Source organism: Daucus carota, chromosome 9 (assembly GCF_001625215.2).
Source record: "Daucus carota subsp. sativus chromosome 9, DH1 v3.0, whole genome shotgun sequence".
Classification (NCBI taxonomy): Eukaryota; Viridiplantae; Streptophyta; class Magnoliopsida; order Apiales; family Apiaceae; genus Daucus; species Daucus carota.
Window position 1 is genome coordinate 10,995,801 of NC_030389.2, and position 13,306 is coordinate 11,009,106.

Here is a 13,306-nt window from a genome sequence, read left to right on the forward strand (position 1 = left end):
GGAGTATTATTTTTGAACACTACTTTTCACTATTACACCCACCACTTCTATATTTTATAATCTCTTTTTCTTAAATAAACACTATTACACCCACTACTTCCCTCCACTTCCTCAAATCTATTATTAAATATTGATACGTCCCACCACTTTACCCGCTTTTCAACTACATTTACTATCTTTTTTTTAATCTCCGTGAAAGTCAAACCAGCTCACATAAAATGAGACGGAGAGTGTATATATAAAATGGGCATCTAGCAAAAAGCTATCATATACCGGTCCCTCTAGGTGTCAATTCTGATTTAGTTAAAGTATACTGTATTTTCACCATAAAAAAATCATGTAATAATAAATAAAGTTTAGAAAAAAAAAATTTGCTTATTTATCAAGATTGGAAAATAACTTGAAATCCATCCGAAGAGACCTATTAAAAATAGCAATAGTGGCTTTCTCAGTCATGTTGAATCTCTACGAGCCTATGCAAAATACGGCCACTGTGAAGTTTAATTACAGTAAAGTTAGTCAACAGGTAAACTCCATAAAATTATTTATATTAGAATTTCACAAAATTATATAGAACATTATGAGTTAAAACATAAATAAAATTTATAGAATATTAAATTAAAAGTGTTCAGTGCACAGCATTAGTTCAACAAACTATTGGAAAAGATGCAGAGAAAAAACAACTTCCAGATGAGTAACAGTTGATCTTGATAACCAAAACACTAAACAAGCATTTTGATATTAACCATATACAACGGGATGGATTAACTTATGCCTGCATAATAACAGATACCTCCTAAAGGAATAATACCCAATGGATGAATAGCAAGCGTCAATGTTGTAATTGCTTCTGTTGAAAATTTTACAACTACAAAGTTTTAGAAGCTTTCAAAATGATATGATCAATCATTCATAAAAGTAATTTAACGCATTCTATCGCCTTTGTTTCCGAGAATCAAAACGTATTCCTTCCTTCTCAAGATCCAATGTCTTGGCCCTCCCATCATCTAAAGCAACAGCTAGAGTTGGCGTGCCTTCAAAGACTTCTGTCACAGTTCCCTTGTGCCTGAATGAAGAACTAAACATTCAGAGGCGATGTCTTAATTACAAACTAAAACAAAGCCACGAGATGCTGAACAAAATCAATTAGATTTTTAACAAGTTAAATGATTTCAACCCTGTCTCAAGCATAGCAACTGTAAAGTTTACCAGATCAACTTCGAAACCCTTTTAAGCATAAAAGCATTCAGACCATTTGTTGCATGTAAACCATATATATATATATATATATATATAAGAATTTTTAAAAACTCACCAAGAATTATTAGATGGCTGATGGACTTCCACTCTCTTTCCCATTGCATCTTTCCCTAATGTCTGAAGTATCCAATTGGCTTCCATTACTTCATCCTGTGAACCGTCTTCATACCAATATGAGGCGTCTTCCTCTTCCTTGGCTGTTTTCTCCCTTAAAGGTGATGGTCTCTTTCTTTTTGAACGTTGGCCCTTAACAGAACTCTTCTCATCTTCACCAGCCCACGAACTTGAGTTCTCATTAAAAGGATTTTTAAATTTAAGCTTCAGCAATGGTTTCGAATCCTTTGACACAGGAACTGAGACTGAATGTTGATGCCTTTTACCATCATTCAACTCGTCATCTATGCTATCATCATGCCTAGCTTCTTCAGACTTCATGGAAAACAGCTTGTCACCCCTTGTAGCGGACATCTGGGTTCTAATGCCTGTTGTAGCTATGATCCCCTCAGTGCTCATTTTTCCAAATAAAACACGCTTTTTTATGGGAGAAACAGTTCCATAACCATCTGAAAATTTACCTCCACCAACATTGTGATTCTTATCGTGAACTTCTGAATTAACATTTTTTATCTTTATCAAGTTGGGGGCTCTTCCTCGGATCTTTGAACCTTCTATTTGGTCGGGGTAATCTTTAACATCACCTGAAACAATAAAATAAACATATAGATGTCTTAACATGGGAAGGAATAGATTTAAACACAATGAGCAAGTAGCATAAATTTGACATATTCCCTTCAACCAATCTAGGGAGTAAACCAGATACCTTTTGCATCAACTGAAGTCATGGGTTCATGCCTCTCCCTGCTCCTGTCATTCACTTTTTGCTGGTGTGCATCTTCACTGCCTGGTACATGAAAGTTCCATCATGACCACAGGAAAATACTGGAACATAATATACGACTGGACATCAAATTTATTCAAAATGGTATAAAATCTACATAGGTATATTGATAAACAAATTGTAGAATAAAATATAATAGTAACCCTGGAAATATGATACTTAATACTTACCCAAGTAATGTTTATTTAATTTCCATAAACTTGCTCAAGAATAAACCATTTATACTATATTGAATATCATCAAGGATGCTCTTTTAGAGGGAAAAGGAAAATAAAACAAATTCTATCACTACTCTAGAAAAACACGAGGACTGATGCCAAGATACAGAAAAGCTTGTGCAGTACATGTTGCGGGTCATACATAAATATCATTGTATAACTGAAAATGGACCAAAATCATGTGCAAGGGGACAAAAGAGAGACTATCTTAACTTTCAAAATAAACAGAGGGCGGGAGGGAGGGCAAGGCCATGTACAATGTATGTAGAGAATAGAGATAACCTCCTTAGGCATAAAATGAATTCAACAGAGTACCCACTTATTCATATTATAGAAATTTCAGATTTAATGATGACATAATATGGACATACCCTCTCTTTGAGCACTCGATGCATCAGACCTTGGTGAGACTGCTGCATTTTTGTTTCGAGCACCTAAATGTATAACAAGCTTTGGCCCCTTGGTGCTTTTGGACTTGCTTGCTTGTTTTCCACTGTCCCCTCCTTGAGGCTTGTTACTCTTTAGCTGTATAATCCTCAAAGCCTTGTTCTCATCACTTGCCCCCACCTCATCAACGAACTTGTGCTTCATAGCTTGATTAGTAGAGCACACCCCCTCAGTCAAATTTCCAGCAATAGGATGAGGACATAGATTGCGCTCTCCACTTCTATATGGCTGAAGATCCTCATCCTTATCATCAGCAAGGCTGCAAACCATAGATCGAGCATCACTATGTCCTTCCCCATGTTTACTGGTTAACGACATCTGATATCCCTTTTTCTTACCCAAATTTTTATTAGACGCCTTTTTCCCATGGTCCTTGTTTTTTTTCGGTGATTTATCAACTAACCCTTTAAGACTAAACTTTACGGAACGACCATACTCATTCTTAGGTGCAATAGGACCACTATCTTCATCATCAGAGAAGGGTGAAATAGAAAATATTTCCTCTTGAGTTGGCAATCCAGCAGCAGCCCTTAAGTTTGCAATTAAATCCCGATCAAAGATATCTCTTCTCTTCCAAAGCTCCTGGACAGCATCCTCAAGATCTCTAACCTGGCATTTAAAAAAGACTAATGATGTATTAGCAACAGATGCATAATGGTTTATTAATTCTCCAGCTCTTAAAACGCACCTGGTAGCATTCTCCACGACATGTAGCACATTTGTACTGAAGGTTATTGTTCACTTGATATTGAAGATATCTTTCATCACTGCAAAAGATTTGTCATATTTTAAAATATGAATATATCGCACAAACACATTTACCATCATATTATGGTTATTCAAGAATTCACCCAAGATAAATGGTCTACAGCAAGTTAAAAAATTGCTACAAGACGAGGCTTCAAACTACTTTCCAATCAATAAAAATTAGCTAAAAAACATAGCAGTTCCACCTATACATTGTATTATTAACATATGATCTGTTTTGTACACTTAAATACCCGAAAGTTACTTTCAATATTTTCATGTTAACAAGATAAATGGAAAGAAAGCAAGTTGTTATTATTCCTGGAGAGCATACATAAGTATACTGTCTATGGATAACTACACTTTTCGGCTATTTTTGAAGATCACCAAGTGGTCGTATTCCACTCATAATATCTGGTTAACTGCTTAGTTTTGGACAGTAGCAAACAAGCAATTATTAAAGTAGTGTTCATGAGAAATAAGTCCGCCTCCATATTAATCATTATCTTTCATTAACGAAATTCTTTAAGAACACCTTAAAAAATATATATATATTACAATAATATAATCAAAACAGCATACTACAAAAATCAGTCAACAAAAGATAAGCAGATGGATATCCTCCTCATTTTCTGTTTTGCGAAAACTAGATTACCATCAAGTAAAAAATACACACTTGAGCTGTCTAAAATGTCATCAACTCCAACAAGAAGTTCAAGACTTGGTCAGTTCTAACCTGATGTGGAACAAAGATTTGACATATCAATTTCTATATATGTTATGCTATTATTTAGAAATAAAAATGATTGCAAGTTCAATCATATTATATACACACACTATTAAGAATAGTCTAGATTATCGCAGTAGAATAATACAAAGGATAAATCTTCCTTTATTATTAATTTCCTTGTTACGGTCTACTTGTTGGTCAAGTATTAGGCTTCTACTCCTGTAAGGAGGTATAATCTTCTATTGTACTTAAAGAGTTAATTGATTACAGTATTAGGTATATTTTCTCTTATTATTGGTTGTGATCCATGCATATTCCTCTTCCGCGGTTTAACAATTACGTGTAGTGGTTCTTGTGAGACCGGATCTATTTTGAGCTAGTAGATTTTATTCGGCTAATTTATTCAATTCTATCTTTTTATGTTTTTCCTCAGTTTTCCTTCTTGTCCTTCATTGCAACTCCTCTAGAACAATCAATCCTAAACTAATGCAAAAAAAGGACACTAATTCAACAAGAAACAAGGGAATGAGAAACCTGATGCCATCACATTGGCAATGCACCCATCTCTGGCAAATATCACAGCAAACCATTGGAGTTGCTTCAGAATCTCTGTACACCTGTAGTATTTGTCAATTAGGCAGATAAATGGTAAACAAAATAACCTGTAGAATTACATGGCTGTTACCATAAAACGAAAAATGCAATGCTGCTGCATGACAAAATCAGTGAGCAGGTATACTCAGTTATTTTAAGGTTCACCATTAAAATTCACCATAAGTAGTTATACAATATTATAAAGGATCAAATGCAATATAAACATGAACACAAGACCAGTGACATGTCATCCACCCAGTTAAATTATCTTATCTTTTAGTGGCTATGAACTATCAAGTCGCAATTTTTAAAGTTCTGTTATTATGCCATATAAATTGCATAAGAATTGTTATGTCAAACATAACTTGGTACTCTTTGACTCTCAATAAACAATGTACAATATCAGATACCTTTAAGCAAACTGGGCAGTAATTTCCTTTCACAAATAACCTTCCACAGGCATCACAACAGGTATACCCTAGAAACCACCTGCAAAATTTCAAAATAACTATAAAGAGCATCCCAGACAAACAGATGAGGTTTAAGTTGCTAGGAACAAAGCAAGGCTTGTATGAAGATAATATTCAAACAATATTTTATAGCAATTTCCTTTTCCATTTTAGGTGGAAAATTTCTCAGGTTCTTATGGATATCATTCAAGGTAATCAATGCATATTAAATACAAGGTGACAGCTAGTATAGAACTATTTCATGCTAGATAAAAATGCGAAAATAAAGACTAAATACCTTACACTAAGACCATTTCCTGGAACATTAGACCCGCAGCTGTGACACCTGGTATGCTTAGGGCAAAGGTATGGTCCATGGCTCACATTCTAGAAGATAACCAGCAATTAATATTAGAAGAAGTTACCGCAATATAAGATGACTACAGGAGCACAGGATTTTAATAATACCTTGTGTGGAGGGTGCTGACAGTAACAGTGGTAAGCACCGTCACACCTTTTGCAGAACATAAACTTATTTGGATCTCCAGTTCTTCTGCAGACCTGGCAAAATTCACATGGAGTGCTTTATGTAATAGAACAAAATGTTTATACAATTATGCAAATTGGTGAAGTACACATAAAGAATGACACCATGACAAAATTGTGAGATTAAAAATAACAGTTCTATAAATAAATTATTGCAAAATTTCTAAGATGCCATCAGTAATAGCAAACTATTCAATTATACAAGACAGGTCTCAAAAATAAATCAGATAGACTATGAAAACCTTCATACAGAAACATTCTAAAAAATAGAATGTCTACAGCCTGCAGATGAACACTTCATTTTAAGCTTTTTGCAAATGTATTTGTAATATTTTCAAAATCAAAAAGTTTAGGAGACCTGAAAACGCTCTTTCACTAGATGAAATCAAGCATAGCAATTGGCAACAAATCGTTACCAAGCATTTGGCCTGAATTTTATTATATAAATTCACATAATATTTTATATACAGTATGCCAAAATGTACAGTCTAATTACGATTGATTCTAAACATGTTCATGTAACTACCAAAACCAACATTAACTTGATTGCAGCTCATATAGAAAAAAGGACATACGACAAAATTTTCGAAGATTAAGATCAACCTCATATGATTTTGCATTAAAGAATAATGTAAGTTCACAAGATAAAATTTATGATATTTTATTAACTATAATGTGATATTTTACTCGTTTCAAATAAATAAATATTCCTTTTATAAAAAAGAGTTGTACTCAGAGTTGACATTGATAGCATTATTCTGCAACAGACGGAGTTATAAGATACATCTGCCAGATACCTGTACGTTAATTCCAAATCCTACTATTCTCATTTAGTATCTAAACAATTACTAAAATAAACATATGACAAAACATGTAGCATCTCAGTCAATTTCTTTTTCTTTTTTATAAAAACACAAAGAAAACTAAGACTTACTTCACATGTTCGGCAAGAGGGACAGGTCCACGAACTCCAATGAAAAAGATCTGCAAAACAAGATTCAGTCTTTTATTATCAGTAAATAGTCTCATTAAAAGCTTAGTAGTAATATTTCTTGCTATAACTGAAACCTCTATTTTGAGCCCATGCTTTAAGACAGCTCCTGTGATACTTCTTGTCGCAACTTTTGCAAGTTAGCATTTTTCTTGCTTTTTCACTTCCTTCGTGTTCACCATTAAAGCAAAGCCGACACATTACTTTTACATTGGAAACACCCTGCTCTGCTCCGCTAATATCTTTTACGACACCCTGCACAAGAAACATGTTAATAAATGATAGAATATGAATGAAAACTACATTTTAACAATGTAATTGCTGCCTTATTCTATAACATGTACAACAACTTTTGTTTATGTGATTAGGGAGTAGGAAAAACAATAATACATCAATATTACAATCTAAAAAGTATGAAGTACGTGCATCAGATACACTTGAAATATAATGAAGACAAAATATTTTAAGCTGCGCCTCAAGCAGGACTTAATACTGTGTTACTCACAATAGGAAAAAACACCAGCAGAAGTAAATTACTAAATTATAACATTTTAGTTTCAAAACCGTAAGTATAATATTTTAACTGCACACAAGATGAAAAACTCTGAAAAACGTATCAAAGATGCAGGAAGAAAACAAATGACAAAATCCCGGCTGACTTGAAAAGACAATTTTCAGTCGTTATTCAAAAAATCATGCTCATATTTATAAAAAATCTTTCACCAGAAAGTGGTACATATCTGCACAATATTAATATCTTATATCAATTATATACATATATATGACACTACCAAACTATCATTAGGTAACATAAAAGGTTACTACCAGTGTTATTAAACGCAATATGCACACAGAAGCGGAAAGATATCTATACAAAATCAGTATTGAGTATACACAAGATATCTGTATCGACATGTGTGTACCTATATGCAAGAATCACATAAAAAAATGAGTTATATCTTTGTCTCTCGTTCAGTATCTCTCATTCTTGTATGTATATCTGGTTTTTATCTATCTGTATTGGCTGCTCTAAGGGTGTGCAGATCTTTTTTGACCCATTTCTTTAGAAATGACCCATCTTCAGAGAAGCGCTCGAGGCACATAAAAGCGAGTGCATCATTGAAGGCGCATTGCATCTCCAGAGCGATGCACGCATCACTTCACATCTTGAATATGCGCATTTTTAATAAAACTGGTTATTAATACTTTTAAGTTGAATATGAAAACCGAAATATCGTCTCCAGATACGTTGGATCCAGTGAAGTAGTCTACATATAATATTGCATAGAAATCACATCTCATTAGTATTCATCAGCAGATGGGCCATCTGTCGTTCTCGCATAAGTAGAACTGGAAGTGAACTGTACAACACAACGGTTAATACAGGATAAACTTGTTTGTCATGGTGATGCACATTTTTTAGTAAAACTGGTTACTAATACTTCCAAGTTGGATGTGAAAACCAAAATATCATCTCCAGATACATTAGATCCAGTGAAGTAGTTCTACATATAATATTGCATAAAAATCACATCTCATTAGTATTCATCCGCTTATAGGCCATTTGTCGTTCTCACACAAGTAGAACTGAAAGAGAACTGTACAACACAATATTTGATACCTGATAAACTTGTTTGTCATTGTGACAAGCTCAATAGCAATAACTAAGCATGTTATTGTTTTGCACTATTCTAGTTTATGTATTTGCCAGCATCGTCAAAGAAATAGTCTTCAACCTTGAGAATGACAATGCCAGTGTCGTTGCCTTAGTTATGCTATTAAGGCAGTAAGACATTTCTTTTATGTAATTTAGATGGAGTTGATATGTATCAAAGAAAGGAAAATTTAGTTGAAAATAAGTAAGGGTAAACAGATAGTGCTACTTATTTCTTGTCCACATAGATATGCACCTTATAGTATTCAATGTATGTATGACATGCCATGTAGTACGTGCAGATGTTGTCTGTGACAACCAGACTGTAACGAAAAGACAAGTTTTGAGGCCGATGCAAAGTACTTACCAGTAACCAACACAACATATGATTATGTCAAAACACAGTTGACAGTTGTAACCAGAATTCAACATAAAACCCTTCAAGATCCGCAAACAAGAGCTCAGATGTGCACTCAAATATGAATTCAATACAAGCTTATGATTTTAAGTACTACGTCTCGTCAATTTACCAAACACTTAGTCAGAAACTACTAAAATCTATTAATCAAATTATAAAAATTAACTAAAAACCTCAACAACAGAAAACACAATTACACACACATCTCGGCAATTAACCAAATATGAATCGAAAACTACCAAATTAACATATCAAACACAAAACACAATCCTATCTGAATTTTATCAATTCACTAAATACAACAACCGAAAGCAAAACAAATAATTCAAAAACAAAACACATAATTCCCTGCACATTTCATCAATTAACCACACAATCAACCACAACCAACCAAATTCACAAAATCAAAAACTCGTACCTCCTTATCCCCAATCTCCATCCGCCTCGCGTAATCCTCCGCCACCAAACTCGCCTCCGCCGCCTTCTTCTGCATCGCCGCTCTCTTATTCTGCGCCGACGCCAACTCCTCCGCCTCTCGGTCAACAACCGCCGCCGCCGCAGCCTCCTTCACCACCACCGCCTCCCTGACCGGCACCGGCGGCGGCGCAACAACAACTTTCGGCACAAGCACCTGCACAGTCGCATCTTCACAAGCCCTAAGCAACCACGGATCCCTAATAAACTCCTCGAGCCTCGCGATCTCATCGCAAAACTCATCTCTCTTAACGCCTCCAAACCCTAGCGTACAGTAACAGATCCTCTTGCTGCAAAACACAACAAAACCAACAAGATGTGAGATGTATAGACACAGATATTGTGTGTATAGATGGGTGGGTTTAGGGAGAGAGTGTACCAAGTGATTGGGCAGGCGACGTGAAAAGCCATTACATTCGAATAAATTGTAATTCAACGAGTTTGTAATTTGTAAAAAATTTTAATTTATTTTGTTATGTTTTCGTTACTGTTATTTTGGTTTGATAAGATATATACACATAAAATTTGTGAGCGTTACGGGATGAGATAGATACAGCTTTTGTATGTATAGATAGAGTGTTTTGCGGCCGGAGAGAGAAAGGGGTGTCGATGGGTAAGGGTGTGAGAGTTGGGTATCCAAATAAATAGAGTAGAATAGAAATAGGGTTTTTTTTTGCCTAACCTTTTAAAAAAGATTTACAAAAATACTGTTGCAAACTTTAAATGTTTTAAAATATAATTTTTTATAAATTATTTACAAAAATATGACTTGCAACTTTTACAACCTCATTTGCAACAACATTTTGCTATAGTTGTAAATGAGAAATTAATTTGCAACTTTTGTAACAAATACGACTTACAACTTCTGCAACGTCATTTATAACAGTTGCAAATGACAAATTTCACTTGCAACTTATGCAAATTCATTTGCAACAGTTACAAATTGATGTTACAAATGAGGTTGCACAAATTACAAGTAGTATATGATATGGGTCTGAAATTGGCCCTAAAAATTATTGGATAATTTTGAGCCCGGGTCTGATTAAAGGCCAGAATATAAGGCCCGAATTCTGGGTTTATCACCCAAAATTCGTGGCTAGCAGATTGAGGTTATAAAAAGCCCGTTGGGCATTCATGTTTGAGAAACATGGGCTGCCCAAACTAAAGGCACGAGCCCCCAGCCCGGTCAGGGCCCAGAACTCGAATCCTAGTCCTACTAGGAGTCTGACTGACGAGTCCAGGACTCCGAGAGTCCTACAAGAACTCTGAGTTTCGTGGATAGCTATCTAGAGTCCTAGATAACCTCCAGCAGCTCAAGATAAGGATCAAGGATCAGTCCTATCCTATCTCTGACTCAAATACCTATTTCTACTAGGACTCTAACACCAGGGATCCTACTTCTGATCAGTCTCTAACCCTGAGACATCTATATAAAGGGCTCTACCCCTCCAAAATAGAACTACGTTTTTTGACTTGATTCTTCACCCCGCTGAAGATACGTAGGCACCTCGTGAGGACCCGTCTGAGTTCCGACTCGCGAGATCAGTCAAAAAGCACGAAGCTCACCCCTCGATTTTTGATCCATAACATTTGGCGCCGTCTGTGGGAAGGAGACAACACCGCAACCCAGGATCCACCCTTGTCTCAGGTCACCGCTGGAACCTCAAATCCCGTCACCACCACACCGCCAGTCACGTTGGCCCTTGCTAGCAGTGGCACAGCCACCGCTGCTCAAACCTCGATTCCTATGATTTTTGGCACGCTGCCCCCTATGACTAATGTTGTGGCCACAGCCACTGATCATGGGACTCATTACTCAACCGTTGTGACGACCACAAGAGGACCAACAGATGAGTATGTAGTTTATACGGACGACTCTTCTGAAGATTCGGAGAGGGACTATGATATTCCCCCACGAAGGAGGAGAGACGGAAACCAGAGCCGAGGCTCCCAGCACAACACCGGGCCGAATAACCCCGAGTCCCGTCGACCCACGGACCAGGAGTACGAAGCCAGGATTCGAGCTTATGAACAGGAGATAGCTCAGTTGAGAAGAGACAGGGCGGCACGCCAGACCAGGCAGCCACCACCCGAACCTCGGCAACAAACTGAAAACCCTCAGAACGCAGGTATGAATAGAATTCACTTGTTGGCTGCAGGTGATCCAGATAACCCGATTCCCCCATTCACCGAGGAGATCATGGCAGCAAGGATTTCTCGAAAGTTCAAGTTGCCCACAATTAAGGCGTATGATGGAACGGGTGACCCCGCGAATCATGTACGAACTTTCATGAATGCATTGCTGTTGCAACCAGTCACGGAGGCCATTAAGTGTCGAGCCTTCCCCCAAACTTTGAGTGGGATGGCACAACACTGGTATAGTCGACTACCCCCTAACTCTATATCCTCGTTTGGAGATTTGAGCCGAGCTTTCATAGGCCAGTTTATTGGAAGCAAGACCCACGCTAAGAGTTCAGCCTCGTTGATGAACCTTCATCAAGGCAGGAACGAATCCCTCAGAGACTATATGAATAGGTTCACTAAGGAGGCGCTCAAGGTCCCGGATTTAGACCAGAAAGTAGCCATGATTGCCCTACAGCAAGGAACCACGGATGATAATTTCCGCCGATCACTAGCCAAGAGGGCCCCTGAAAATATGAATGAGCTCCAGGAGAGGGCCGGGAAGTATATCAAGGCTGAGGAAAGCCTGAAGAAATCTCAGAATAACCAGGGACCGACCCCGAACCCAAAGAAACGTGGAAACGACACCGAGTACAACGCGGATAGTAAGTATTCAAAGACAGGGGATGGTGATAAGTCCCCCACCAAAAAGAAAGCAGGACCGAGGTTCACTGAGTATGCAAGGCTGAATGCCCCTCGGAGTCAGATCCTGATGGAAATTGAGAAAGATGAAAGTGTTCGATGGCCGAAGCCTATCAGGACTGACCCCGAAAAGAGAAACAAGGACTTGTACTGCAGGTTTCATAAGGATACAGGACATAAGACCGATGATTGCCGGCAGTTGAAGGATGAGATCGAGTTTTTGATCCGAAAAGGCAAGCTGTCCAAGTATACTAGGGATACGGACAAGAATCCCCGTGACAATGACAACCGTGGAAGAGACAACGATGATAGGAATAAGAGAAACCAGCCTAGAGGGCCTGTGATCAATGTAATCTCTGGAGGACCGACCGCAGCAGGCCTATCTAGTAACTCACGAAAAGCTTATGCTCGTGAAGTGATGTACATTGTTGGAGAGCCCCCGAAGAGGGCAAAAATTGAGTTTGCTTTAGCATTCGACAATTTAGATCTTGACAGAGTTAAATTTCCCCATGATGATCCTTTGGTAATCACCCCGGTGATTGGAAACTCTTCTGTAAAAAGGGTACTCGTTGACGGTGGAGCCTCGGTAGATATCTTATTTCATGATGCATATGAGAAGATGGGATATTCTGATTCGCAATTGACACCTTCAGATATGCCTATATACGGCTTTAATAACGTGGAGACAAAGATTGAAGGTATGATCCAACTACCCGTGACAATGGGCACCGAGCCTAGGCAGGCCACATGTATGCTGAATTTTTTGGTCGTTAAGGCTTCATCAACCTACAATGCTATCCTTGGGAGGACTGGGATACATGCTTTTAAAGCAATCCCATCCACCTACCACTTGAAGATCAAATTCCCTACCAAGAATGGGGTGGGAGAAGAGATAGGAGATCAAAAAATGGCTAGAAGTTGTTATGTGGGGGCTCTGAAATCTGGAGGGACCGGGGGGCAAGTTCTCCCAATTGAGGACTTAGATGTCCGAGAGGAAGAGGAAAGGAGAGGAAAGCCAGCTGAGGACTTGGTTCCCTTCTCCCTATATCCAGATGAG

General features: G+C 37.5%; 1 protein-coding gene across 3 annotated transcripts; it reads right to left on the reverse strand.

The window, feature by feature from the left end:
* Nucleotides 1-691: 691 nt before the first annotated feature.
* Nucleotides 692-10,041, reverse strand: LOC108202673 (uncharacterized). 3 transcript variants are annotated; one of them, XM_064084320.1, is made up of 14 exons: nucleotides 9,806-9,977; nucleotides 9,371-9,716; nucleotides 6,958-7,135; nucleotides 6,824-6,873; nucleotides 5,812-5,904; nucleotides 5,642-5,730; nucleotides 5,305-5,383; nucleotides 4,835-4,917; nucleotides 3,512-3,590; nucleotides 2,748-3,432; nucleotides 2,081-2,161; nucleotides 1,836-1,958; nucleotides 1,316-1,742; nucleotides 692-1,078 (listed from the first exon to the last, which is right to left on the reverse strand). In XM_064084320.1, the coding sequence occupies exons 1-14, from the start codon at nucleotides 9,835-9,837 to the stop codon at nucleotides 934-936; spliced, it is 2,490 nt and encodes an 829-aa protein (XP_063940390.1). In that variant the 5' UTR covers nucleotides 9,838-9,977; the 3' UTR covers nucleotides 692-933. The 3 variants fall into 3 exon arrangements, with proteins under 3 accessions (XP_063940390.1, XP_017226676.2, XP_063940389.1); XM_017371187.2 differs by having other exon boundaries at nucleotides 692-1,066; nucleotides 1,316-1,958; nucleotides 9,806-10,041; XM_064084319.1 differs by having other exon boundaries at nucleotides 1,316-1,958.
* Nucleotides 10,042-13,306: the final 3,265 nt, after the last annotated feature.